The sequence below is a fragment of the Ahaetulla prasina genome, chromosome 1 (genome assembly GCF_028640845.1).
Source record: "Ahaetulla prasina isolate Xishuangbanna chromosome 1, ASM2864084v1, whole genome shotgun sequence".
Lineage (NCBI taxonomy): Eukaryota > Metazoa > Chordata > Lepidosauria > Squamata > Colubridae > Ahaetulla > Ahaetulla prasina.
Window position 1 is genome coordinate 300,922,693 of NC_080539.1, and position 13,323 is coordinate 300,936,015.

At 43.8% G+C, this 13,323-nt stretch overlaps 2 protein-coding genes across 2 annotated transcripts; both read right to left on the bottom strand.

Moving 5' to 3' along the window:
* Positions 1–3,503: 3,503 nt before the first annotated feature.
* Positions 3,504–5,503, bottom strand: LOC131187546 (lamina-associated polypeptide 2-like). The gene is made up of 2 exons (XM_058161933.1): positions 5,218–5,503; positions 3,504–5,064 (listed from the first exon to the last, which is right to left on the bottom strand). The coding sequence occupies exon 2, from the start codon at positions 4,988–4,990 to the stop codon at positions 3,719–3,721; it is 1,272 nt and encodes a 423-aa protein (XP_058017916.1). The 5' UTR covers positions 4,991–5,064; positions 5,218–5,503; the 3' UTR covers positions 3,504–3,718.
* A 1,921-nt stretch (positions 5,504–7,424) lies between these two features.
* LOC131187542 (disintegrin and metalloproteinase domain-containing protein 20-like) lies at positions 7,425–10,505 on the bottom strand. The gene has a single exon (XM_058161928.1). The coding sequence runs from the start codon at positions 10,475–10,477 to the stop codon at positions 8,273–8,275; it is 2,205 nt and encodes a 734-aa protein (XP_058017911.1). The 5' UTR covers positions 10,478–10,505; the 3' UTR covers positions 7,425–8,272.
* Between the last annotated feature and the right edge of the window lie 2,818 nt (positions 10,506–13,323).

Consider the following 13,323-nt stretch of genomic DNA (forward strand, 5'->3'; position numbering starts at 1 on the left):
TCCAAGCTTTATATCTGATACCTTGTAGGTTGTTATGGTTTATGATTTAGTGTTGATATTCTTCTTCTGTTGATACTGTTGGACGAATTTTGCCCCCCAGTTTCCAAAATATGTACATTATGTTATGTTTGAAATGTACTATCACGGCAACAGAAATAACAGCACCACAAAGGCCATATATTAATCCTCCTATCACTCTAGTTTTTGCAAAATATCTACCAACATATTGTTGTGCAGGTGGTCCACTGTCTATGCTGCCCCCATAGCCTTCATATAGACAGTCAGGAGGTTTCCAGCCGTAATCACAGTGACAATGTTGACGACTATTGCACACTCCCCGATTATGGCACTTTGTGTTATTTAGTCCAGCTAAAGACAGTTTAACAGACAGTGGTTCGTATAATGAATTTGCCATATGAAGAATATCTATTACGCTCATAGAATGGGTGTTGGTCTTACCTGATACACCCCTTTTCTGACGAGAAGGAGTGACTCCAGTGCATGGGTATCACTCTGTGTCTTCTGGCTCTATGGACAGGGTTCAAACTTAAGAGACGCCCCCTTTGTAGACCTCCCACTTTCAACGATGTTCGACGAGGGTTCCGAATAATGTACCTGTAACAACACCCCACGGACACCTCCCTGACCAGACCCTTTCATTAGGGTGGGGCTGGAGTCACTCCTTCTCGTCAGAAAAGGGGTGTATCAGGTAAGACCAACACCCATTTTCCTGCCTGAGAAGTCGTGACTCCAGTGCATGGGACTTACCCAAGCTGTCAGTCCTCATGGGTGGGAAGCCGTCTGGTCATCTCCTTCCGGCGTCTCTACCACACGTTGTAGTACTCTCCGACCAAAGGCCGCCTCAGCCGATGCATATGCGTCAATCCGATAATGACGTATAAAAGGTGACGGAGTCGACCAGGTCGCTGCCCTGCAAATCTCCTCCACCGACGCTTGTGTGGCCCATGCAGCCGATGTGGCCGCACTCCTCGTTGAATGTGCCGTAATAGCCTTAGGCCTTGGTAAAGCCTGAGCCTCGTAGGCTCTGGCTATGGTGGCTCTGAGTAACCTGCCCACCGCCGAAGCGGAAAGCTTCTGTCCCATGGTGGATGGTTGGAATGACACAAAAAGTGCCTCTGTCCGTCGGAAAGCCCTAGTTCTTTTGATGTAAACCCTCAGAGCCCGTCTTACATCCAGAGTGTGCCACACACGTTCCTTCGCGTGTGATGGATTAGGACAAAAATCCGGAAGAACCAACTCCTGGGCCCGGTGGAACCAGGAGTTGACCTTCGGCACAAAGGTTGGGTCCAACGCAAAACCACTCTATCGGAGTGGAACACACAAGTCTTCTCGCACCGAGAGTGCGGCCAGTTCAAATCCTGCGGGCCGATGTGATGGCTACCAAAACAGCGTCTTGTAAGTCAAAAACTGATGTGAACTGTCCTAATCGGTTCAAAGGAGCCTTGCAAAGTGCCTGCAAAACCTTCTGAAGGTCCCAGGTGGGATAACGGTGAACCACTGCCGGTCTCAGGTTGGTCGCCCCCCTCAAAAACCTCTTTACCTCTGGGTCCTTTGTCACCGACCGCCTACCCGCAGAACCTAACACTGACGCTATCGCTGCCACCTGCCTGCGTAACGTCCCTGGTGCCAGCCCTTTCTTCAACCCAGCCTGCAAAAACTGCAACAACTGTGGAACCTTTACCTTGGTTGGCTGAATGCTCCTACCAGTGCACCAAATCACAAAGGTTCTCCAAGTGGAATCATAAATTCGTGTAGTAGACGGTCGTCTAGCCGCCTGCATTGTCGTTATCACATCTGAGGAAATTCCCGACTTTCTAGCAGTCTCCGCCCAACAGCCACGCGGTCAAGTGCAACCACTGGGGACCCGGGTGATGAACCGGTCCCTGACTGAGAGACACCCTGTCGGGTGGAATCCTCCATGGTGCGGCGACCGACAGACGTACCAGATCCGCGAACCACGGCCTTCTGGGCCAGTATGGTGCCACCAGAATGACCTGTGCCCTGGTCTGCAGAATCCGACCAATTACCCGAGGAAGGATAGCCATCGGCGGGAAGGCATATAGTAGACCCCTGGGCCAAGGGAGACGGAGGCGTTTACCTTCCGCCCCTGGCGCTGGGGACCTGGAGAAATACCGAGGAAGTTGATGGTTCGCTGGAGATGCGAAGAGATCGATGACCGGCTGTCCGAATCGCCTCACAATCTCCTTGAATAACTCCGGATCCAGTCTCCATTCTGCAGGATCCAGAGGTGCCCTGCTCAACCAATCTGCTCTGACATTGTCTATCCCGGCAATGTGTTCCGCCCTGATGGAAATCACATTGCGCTCGGCCCAGCGACAAAGGCGATCCGCCTCCGCCATGAGCCCCCTGGATCGAGTGCCTCCCTGCCTGTTGATGTGGGCCTTCACTGTGATATTGTCTGTCAGGAGAAGCACATGTCGATCCCTCAAACAGTGCCTGAAATGTCTGAGCGCTAACCTGGCCGCTCTCAGCTCCAGCCAATTTATGCTCCTCTTTGTCTCCCCCCTTGACCAAGAGCCCTGGATCACCTGGTCCTGACAATGAGCCCCCCAGCCTATCAGACTGGCGTCCGTTGTCACCGTGATGCGGTCCTGTTCCAAAAAATGGCAGCCCCTTTCCATGTTCCTGGACTTCCACCAGCGTAGAGACATTAGAACGTCTCCCGGGACCCTGACCTTGAACTGCGACGTGTCCCTGCCTGACCTCTGAAACGGTAACATGAACCATTGTAGAGGCCTTGCATGAAACCTTGCCCATGGGACCACCTCTATGCAGGAAATCATCTTGCCCAGCAGAGATGAGAGTAATGCCAGTGGAACTCTCCTCTGTGAGCGAATCTGCACTACCAGGTCCTTGATGCTCTGAAGTCTGTCTGGGGACAGGAAAACTTGACCCTTCAGCGTATCTATTACTGCCCCTAAATGTAACAGCCGGTTCGTGGGAATGACGTGACTCTTTCCCATGTTTATGGAGAAACCATGAGTCTGCAGACAAAGTATCGTCTCCCTCAAATCTTCTATTGCCTGTCTGTGAGAGACTGACTGCACCAAAATATCGTCCAGGTATGCCTGAATCCGTATTGGACGAGCCCTGAGAAGCGCTCCTAACGCCGCCAGGATCTTCGTAAAAACCCTGGGGGCCGAGGCAAGGCCGAATGGAGGCGCTCGGTACTGCAAATGCTTGCCGTCGTAAAAGAACCTCAGGAACCTCCTGTGCTTCCGATTTATCGGAACATGAAGGTATGCCTCCGTAAGGTCTATGGAGGTCAAGAAGTCCCCCTTCCGGACATTCGTAAGGATTGACCGCAGGGAGTGCATCTTGAACCTCCGATACTTCACATACCTGTTCAATCCTTTCAGGTTGAGAATTGGTCGCAGCCCCCCCGAGGCCTTCTGGATGATGAACAACATTGAGTAATAACCGCTCCAATGTTCGTGAACGGGCAGGCTCCACCGCTCCGATGTTCAGCAAGTGCTGAACCGCAGTGTCCATGATCTCTCTTTTTGTCGCATCTCGAGACCTGGGACATCGAAATAAGACCGTCGGAGGGGGTGCAAGAAATTCTAGTGAGAGACCTGATGAAATGGTCTCCCTTATCCATAGATCGGAGGTGGTTTTCTCCCACTGGTCGGCGAACAGCCCTAGACGGCCACCAATGGGAGCCTGATGCCTGCCGTCAGCGGTGTCTGCGGAAGGAGCGGTTGCCCCTCCCCCGAAAAGGACGCCGTGACTGACCGCGGGACCTGCCTTTGTCAGAGGACCCCTCCTCTGAGTGATGATAGTGGCCCCACTGACCTCCCTGTGTTTGAAAACCTCTCTGATATCTGCCAAAGGCCGACCCCCAATAGGGACGAAAATAAGACTTCCGAAAGGAGGGGGAAAACCTTGTATCCCCTCTCCTTGACAAGGCAGTCAACACCTTCTTCTTCCCCTTAGTTTCCGTCAACACGGGCTCCAAAGCCTCACCAAACAACTTTGCACCTTTAAATGGCACAGAGGCCAATCGCCATCTGCGCTTTGTGTCTGCCTGCCAATTTTTTAACCAAAGAAACCTCCGTGCTGTGACCGAGGACGCAATCGACTTTGCCACATATTTCGCGGAGGACATAGTGGCATCCGCTGTGTATTCCACAGCTGCCACTATCTTGTTGAAATCCTGATGAGTCCTCAGATCGGTCACCGGCACTTTCTCCTGCATTTGTTTAAGCCACAGGAGGACGGCCCTGCTGAAGAAGGATGCTGCTGTGGCCGCCCTTATACCCCAGGCTGCCGCCTGATGCGTCTTCGTGAGGGCCTGCTCCAACTTCCGATCCTCTGGCTTCAAAACTTCCTCAGGTTCAACCAAGGTGGCCGAAGAGGAAGCCAGGGCCAAAACCGGGTCATCCACCTCAGGCACTCTCAGGAGTTCCATCAGGTCAGAAGCCGTGTTAAAAAACCGTCTCTCAAGGGAGGACATGTTCGGTAATGCGGCCGGGGCTTCCCACTGTTTCTTAATCATATCTAGAAATAATTTAGGAGCAGGAACTGTCTCCGTCTCCACCGTTGGTTCAGAAAAAAGCATGTCTGCAGGGTCCTGCTCTGGACAGGCGCTTTGTTCCCCTAGGAGTCCCTGTTTAGTAACCGCCTTAGCTTTACTCAACAAGGCCTTAAAAAGATGAGGCCTGAACAGCCCTTTAAACATGGGCTGCTCCGGTAAAAAACCTTCCTCCTCAGACAATTCCTGGTCCCATTGTTCATCCTCCATGGATGGGGAACTCTCCGCCTCTGAAGGCGAATCAGAGCTGTCAGAACGCGACCCCATGTGTCCGTCTGCTGGTTCTGTTTCTACCTGATCCCTATCCTGTGACTGGGCTTCCGCCCCAAGAACAGATTGCCTGTTACGACTTTTGCCTGCCTCAAGTTCCCGGTGAACCGCCTCTGCGATCCATTTCCGCACTAACTCAGGCATTTCTGTCACCTGGTCTATGGTCTGCCTATCCCCTTGTGATGCTACCAAGTTGATAGGTGTAGAACTGGGCCTCCCTGTATTGGAGCCGCTCCTGATGGCTGGGGCGACAGGGCCCTGGCCAGAAAACTGGAAGAAGGATCCGGTTCCACCATTGGATCTTTCTCCATAGGCTGTACCTGATCCCTAATAAATGTGGACTTAGTGGCCTTGTTGGTGTTCCTCTGTACCTGTCTTTCCAGCGCCTTCTGGCGGCGTTTTTCCGCCTTCTCCTGCGCTTTAGTGGGCCTTTTAAGCGCCAAGGCTTTTGCTCTAAGTTTTGCAGCTGCTTCCGAACTGCCACTCCTTGTCTTATGACAACGGCTCTTCGAGCCTTCAGTGGCAGCTCTCTGAGGTTGAGAAGCATCAGTGACCTCCATCTGGTCACTAAGTGAGGCATCCGACGCCATATTTCTAGAACACATATAGAAATAAAATTACATATAAGTAAGCACCTTTTATAATTCCATGAAATTAAAAAAATAATATAAATATATATATATATATTTAAATTATTATTATTATTATTATTATTATTATTATTATTATTATTATTATTATTATTATTATTATTATTATTTATTGTTATCATAACAAATTCTATGTAATACATATACATGTCAATGTACAAGCCTCAATAACCAGTTACCATCTTAAGAACTCAGCAGCATTACAAGGGTTAATTCCCTAAACTGTTGGTCCTTTCCCTCTGCAGGTCAGAACGCCTGCTCAAAACTCCAAAGCCATGCAGCCTGGAAACAGCTGCCTCAGGCTAAATCAGGCCTCTTCACTTCTTTACTCCAAAGGCCTATGCTGTACTGGAGGGCCGATCACCGAAACCTCATGACAGCCTCTTTTCTCTTTCTTCAGTTCAATTTTTATTTTTTTATTTCTTTTATTTTTTTTATTTTTATTTTTATTTTTCTGGTATTATTATTATTTAATTATTATTTATTTTTTTTCTTTATTATTATTATTATTATTATTATTATTATTATTATCATATTATTCCTGTTTATTTTCCATATATATATATATATATATATCTCATTCATGTATTTATTTTCATCATCTTCTCTATACATATAAAGTCAGCCAGCTCCCAAAATGGCCACCGCCCTGGCTAGCCCCATGTGGCTTCCAACATGGTGCTCAAGAGCTTGTTCCTTCCTGTGCCTTCCCCACATATGGTGGGTATTCCAGCAAAGGCACCTGAAATCCGGAGCTTAAAATAGCAGCACAAACAAAAAATAAATAAATTGGAGGCAATGTGTTCTCAAACTTCCCCCGCTGCTCTGATTCTCCCCCAAAGGAGTAACCATGTGGAATCAGCAGCTTGATTTAAATCTCCCGGTACTCACACCATGTGCTCCCGGTACAAACAAGTTAAAATGGAGACAAACAAAATAAACTTTCCTTGCAGCTCCAAATAATAGTTTCCCCCGCTGCTCTCCACACACACACACACTTTAACGATCCTCAGCCTTGTAATTAAACTCATCAAACACTTAAATAAGGTTCGCTCATTCCACTCAGCTTCTACATTTTCATAGAGGCTCCAAGAAAACTCATATTAATAAAAACCTCAAACGCCTAAACAAAGATAGCTTCATTTACTTACTCAGTTGATGCCATTTCAAAGAGAAAGCACAAATTTCAAACTTCAACTCCTGCTAAATCCAAACACACAGGAGTAAACCCAGAAAAACGTCCTCATGAGCTCAGGACAGAGTTGAAAGTGGGAGGTCTACAAAGGGGGCGTCTCTTAAGTTTGAACCCTGTCCATAGAGCCAGAAGACACAGAGTGATACCCATGCACTGGAGTCACGACTTCTCAGGCAGGAAAAACTAGAGTTTTATTTCTGTTAAATTTCAAATATCGTTCATGATCTATCACAAAAGCAATCTTTGCATGTCTAGTGTATAGCCACCACTTGGAAGCACTTCTATCCTGTAGGTTTTCCATTTTTGGCATAATGGCCTTTTGATACCATTCCTCTTCTTTTGTTAGTCCGCATCTCATCGAGCTAGCACCTTGTACTTCTTCCAGAGAATATACAGCATGCTGAAAGATAGCAGATGTCTCAACTGGTTCAATTTCATAAGTTTTATTTTCTAATTGTAAAATACCTCTGAGTCCTCCTGAGCAAAAGCTGAGGGTGACCAGAGAAGAAGGTTTATCCTGAACAAAGCCATGATAAAAACAATCATCTCTGATGAAAGGTTGGTCCATCTGGAGATCTCCTTCTTCATTATAGTAGAACACAGGGAAATGTTTAGGCACCAAACCCCACTTCTGTCTCAGATGCACCACTTGGTTATTCCCTCCAATCTGCAGTAAATAGCTTACATGCTCTGGTTCCTCAGGTCCAGACTTGGGAGTCACTTTCCTTGGGATGATTGTTTCATAAGAAATGCGCCTGAAGCCTGGAGGCCATCTCTCTTCAATGGTCTCAGCCAAACTCTTCCTCAACAGCATCACAAATAGCCATGAAATGTACATATCCATTTCCCATCAAGGGAAAGAAGACCATCAAAATAGAACCTCTGACCCCTTATTCGTGGAAAGAGAGTCCATTATAACTTTTGTGGATTAGAGAAAAATAAAGAAGGATGTGTATGAATCGGAAGTTGAAAAATTCTGACCATAGCAACAATACATGGAATTCTTTAGAATACGGGTGGAGCTTAATACAGCAAGAACAAAAACTGACAGCTAAAGAATAGATAATACTGAGTTTTGAATTTGAGCACACACCCCTTTCAGGAAAATTGGAAAAAATCCATAAATGGGTCAATACAAGCCATTTGCTTGTTTCAAAGATACTTGAGATGTTCTATCATTTGAATAATCTACAATACAGGGGCCATCCTTCAAATTTTTCATCAATCCTGGAAAGAAATGTTCTGACTTTCAGCAAGAGAAGAACATGTTTAACCTATTGTGAGTGACTGGATTAATTTTTGGTGAGAACAAAAATATTCTAGCAGAAAATGAAGAAGTAATAAAAGAGCTGATGGATTTTAATTGTACTTCATTGCTAGCACAGGTTTCTGCATGCTGATAGGAACTCGTAACAATCACACTGGGACAAGGTGAATTAACTCTTCCTCCCAAAGTGGAACTTGGAGTTTTAAACTAAAAAAATTAAAACAATTTAATTTAATTTATTACAATGAAATTCCAGATGCCTTTTTAAAAATTGATTGTTAATTCTTGTGATTATACTAGATGCGTTGTGAATTCTAAGCAAGTGTGAGTTCTTCTGGTGTTCCTTCATGTCTTGATTTCATAGCATGGACTCTTCCCTGAAATTTTCCAAATCGGATTCTTAGTTCATCCTTGAACCAGATAATCAGGCCAACAAAAACTACTATGAGACAAAAAGCACAGAGTATTGCAGCTACAGCTGTGGTTTTCATATTAGCTTTAGCCTGTACTGAAACTGGAGGTGGCCCACTGTCTATGCTACCTCCATAGCCTTTATTTCTGCAGTCTGGAGGGGCCCATCCAACATCACAGTGACAGTGTTTGAGGGTGTTACATATTCCCCGATTGTGGCACATTGTGACATCACAGTCATATTTCAAAATGGAAACATTGAGACAACTACCCTCAATACACAACCTGTTATTGCCACAAGAAGTACCATCTATCACTGCTCCAATATCATTTACCTTCATCCCAGTGTGGTAGTCAGTGCCCCAGCATTGATTAACTCCAGTGGAAGTATGAATTATTGTACTGTGATCCTCCAAAGAAGGCATTTCTACACTTTTACACTGGATACGGCCACACAGGCTATCCCCAGTATCGCACTTCTTGTAAATTCCATGTTTAAGGCCACAGTTGCCAAAGCGATCACCTTTATTATTCACTTCTATGAAGCAAACTTCAGAAGCGACTGTTGCTCCACTACCAAATATCATTTTGCACTGCATATCATGAGTCGTGCAGTTCCCATGATAACAATACACGCCATCATTGCACACGGCACCATCTTGCACATGCATATCTTCTGGACAGTGCTCCCAAGTCCCATTGCAATATTCAGGGAGATCACAACTGCTAATCTTCTCTCTGCAAACAGTTCCATGTTGACGATATTGGCAGTTAGCACAGCACAGTCCAAAGGCACACACAGCCCCAGGGCGCAACATACAATTAGCTTGACAGCAGGGATCTGACTTGCATTGTGTTTCTGACCCACAGTCACACTGCTCTCCCTTTTCCACTCTTTGGTTACCACAGGATTCAAATTTAAATGTTGTGTTAGTGTCTGGTGGGACCAATAAACAGTCAGTGTTTCTATAGTGGAAATAATCCTTGTAACTGCAGTTACTAAATTTATCAGTCTCTGTTGCATAGGGTGCCATAATGCATTCACTCTTTCCACAATGACAATATTTTTCATCATGTATCATTCCAAGAACATGTCCCAGTTCATGGGTAAATATGACAGACATAATAAACAAACTGGGAGTTCTATAGGATTCAATAGCACTTGCCCCATAAATGCTACATATAGTTCCAACATATGCAGTTCCTAGTGTTATCCCAAAATCTTTATATGCAAATAAGTGACCAACATCATTTTTAAAAATTTTAAGCAGATGTTTTCTTCTCCACTCATTAAATGAGAAAAGTGTGTCCTCTGCTCTATGGGTAATGTTTATGAGATTTTTTTGTGACCAGATCACTAAGCCTTTTATTGATAAATGAACAGAAAGTGAATCATAGAACGAATTTGCAGTGTGGACAATATCTAGAACTTGCAAGGTAATAAAAGATTCATTTCTGTGAAACTGCAAATATCGTTCATGATCAATCACAATTGCTACCTTAACGTATCTCCTGTGTGGCCACCAGGATTTTCCAAAAACAACTTTGTTTCCAAGATTGTCTGTTTCAGGAATTATGTCCTCTTGATGACTCTGTTGTTCCTCTCCTACTCCACAAGTCATTCGGAGAGCCCCTTCCTCTACTTCTAACCGAAACACCACGTGTTGAAAGATAGAAGATTCCTGGACTGGTTCAATTTCATAGGTCTTATTTTCCATTTGCAAGAGACCTCTCAGTCCTCCTGAACATGTACTGAGGGTGACTCGAGAAGAGGACTTTCTCTGTATAAATCCATGGTAGAAACAGTCATCCTTGATAAATGGATGATCCACCTGGAGATGATCTGCTGTATTATAAGTGAAGACAGGAAAGACCTTTGGGATAAAGTTCCTTCTTTGCCTGAGAAATACCACTTGGGGATTTCCTTCAATGTGCAGGAGATAGCTCACATGCTGGGTTTCTTCTTGCCCATACTTGGGAGACAGCTTCCTTGGGATGATCACGTCATAAGAGGCATATCTGAAGCCCTGAGGAGGTGCCTCTTTAGAAGCTGCATTTTGGATGATCTTCAGCAATATCATACTCAACAATGACAAATAAGTACTCATTTTCGCAGAATGAGTGTAGAACTGAACGTATTCTGGAAAAGGGAGAGAGAGGAAAAGAGAAAGAGGGAGGGAGGGAAAAATAGGGAGATATTGAGAGATAGAGATAGAGATAGAAAGAGAGAGAGGGAGGGAAGGCGGGAGGGAGAGAGAAACTTAACAATTTGAAAATGAGGATTCTGAACGTACCGGTAGCAACAGAAATGCAATAGATTTTTGGAATGGAGGCGGAGTTTAAGCAACCAATGTAGAATAACTACTGTTCATATCCCATGGTCTTTAATTTATCTAACAGGAATAAACTGTATGTTTTCTCTGGTTGGATCAAGGTGTGAATTGAAATTCAATAATTTAAGTGGATAGTGAAGTAGCCTATCACAACAGGAGACATGTGGCTTTGTAAAAGCTCAAAATCAATAACCTGCTGAAGCTTCTAATTTCTAATTCATGTTTATTTGGCTTTTCTTCCTTTCATCCAGGTCATCTTTGGCTATAAAAGGGTCTGAGGCTTTTTCATAACAAGTGGCTCAATCTTTACCTTAAGAAATTTCACAACTATTGGGGAGTGGGGGAGAATCTGTTAACAGATTCACAAAGTTGCACTGTTAGCACAAATAAACCCAATTTTAAAGGCTGAACAGACTGTGCTTTTATGTCATATGAAAGATCAACAAGAAGAATTGTCCTGTTCAAGAAAGATTGCATTCGATTCTATAGATTCTATGCATCTGATGTTGAATGGATAAAAAGCCTACTAAAAATAGATTCCAAAAATGAAAGCTTTGGTAACTTTGCTAATTTTTTTAACTGTTTCATTATCTCTTTCCAATGGTCTGCAAATGTTGTTTTGTTTCTATGTACCTGTTGATGGCTGCTTTGTTTGAATACCAAGTTTCCAAGAATTCTCTTGCACTTTGAGAATTAGTTTGGTCTAGGATAACCGTTTCCCCATTCAAATTATGCCTGTGTCTGTCCATGTGTGGTAGGATTAAGTAGTTTTCACTATGTCTTTTCTCTGCTAGTTGGTGTTTATGGATGTGCTGTGCTACCCTTTTGCTGTGTGTCATACCTAATAGTTGTTACAGTCCTTACCCTATCTGTATACAGGGATGAAATCTACTTACGTTTCCTACTGGTTTGGAAGTGTGTGCGAACCAGTAGGGTTTACTTTGGTTTATACTTTGGAGGGCTTTAGTTGATTTATGAACTATGATGATACCTTGTTATTGTAATAGTCAGTGGTACCAGTGACAAGGTCACCAGCAATCTACACCTAGATAAGCAGGGATTAAACCATGTTAAATCAAAGTTGAAACTATAATTTTCATTAGTGGCTGTAGCAAAATTGCCCAAACTGAGTTGAAGCCACATCAGACACAGTTGCAAAAATTGTACATTGGAACGTATGTGAAATGTTTGGCTTGATGGTTATCAACAATTACTAGGACCATATGCCTGAAAAGTTTTAGAAAAGATGCAGAAAATTCAGAACATGTAACTGAAAGACACCATCGCCAGCATGGCTATTATTGAAAAATAAGAAAGTGTGATGTGTAGATATACTGTAACAATATTAGGACACGGTCAGTATAATGAAAAACAATTGGAAAAAGTAAAAACAAATAGAAAATCAAGAGGTGTTTTTTTTTTAAGAAAAGAAACAACCATTAAGGCAATGGTAATCAAAGCTCTTTGAGTGATACCTAAGGGATTTACCAAATACTTGGAAGGGTTAAATTTATTGGACTTGACACCTCTGACTGCAAACTCCCCCACCAGCCCAAACTGTATCTCCAGGTATCCAAAGCCTTTAGTTAGATCAGTGGAAAGCACTCCATTCATTGTAAGAATAGGGAAAATCCTCAACAACATCATCTTTTCATTATTTTCTTGTGATGGTTGGATTGTGAATTGGTGGAAGTGTGGGAGTGTTACACAGTTACACAGATGTACACTTTGTACATCTACTCCAACCACCCTCCTAAAATAAAAGCATATGTATAAATATCCTTTCCTCATTTCCTCCTCTAACCTGGGACGTTTCAAATTGAACTTAAATGGTTTCCCAAATGTGTTAAGGGAAAGCTTCCGCAAGAATCAAAGGAAAAAAATCCATTGTCAAAGAAACTGACTTGGCACACAATGTGGATTGAAGAAACTATTACTGTTCTTGAAGAAGTGCTGTCATCTTCCTTTTTCCTCTCAATCCATGTGTTGCTGTTTCCCTGATCATCTTTCCCAGAAAAAGTTTTGAAGGCTGTCAACTGGAATTTCTAGGAACAGCAGCACTGTGAATTTCTATGATAAATGTAGCAGGCAAAGATGGGCAGTGAGAGTCAACATGCATGTGGCAACATAAGACATGGTTGGGTTTCATGGGTGGATGCCTTGATAAAAACAGCTCCTCCCAGTCCAGAAGCAATAACTACAATATTAAGAAATATGACAGCAGTTTCTTCCAGGTATTCTACATTATGAAGGAAACCATCAAAAGATACTTTGAAAGCTTTATTTACATCCAGGGATTTCTGGAAAGCAAATCAATGGATTAATATAACATAAATCTACTGGGGACAAATAAGTCTATTGACTGTCAAAGCAAAAGCAGAAATGTTGCAGTACGTGGAATAAACGAAGAAGTATGATGGTTCAGAACAGGAACGATGAGAAGAAAGCTGGTTTTGGCATTGGATATTCAGAGGAATGGCAATGGATTGTGAATTGGTGGAAGCAGAGCAGGATCACAAATAAGAAACGTAATGTTGCAGAAATCCACAAAGAGCTACAAAAAAGGCAAGGCTGGATACAAACATCTCAAGAAGGGAATTTCACATGTTTCCAACCAAGAT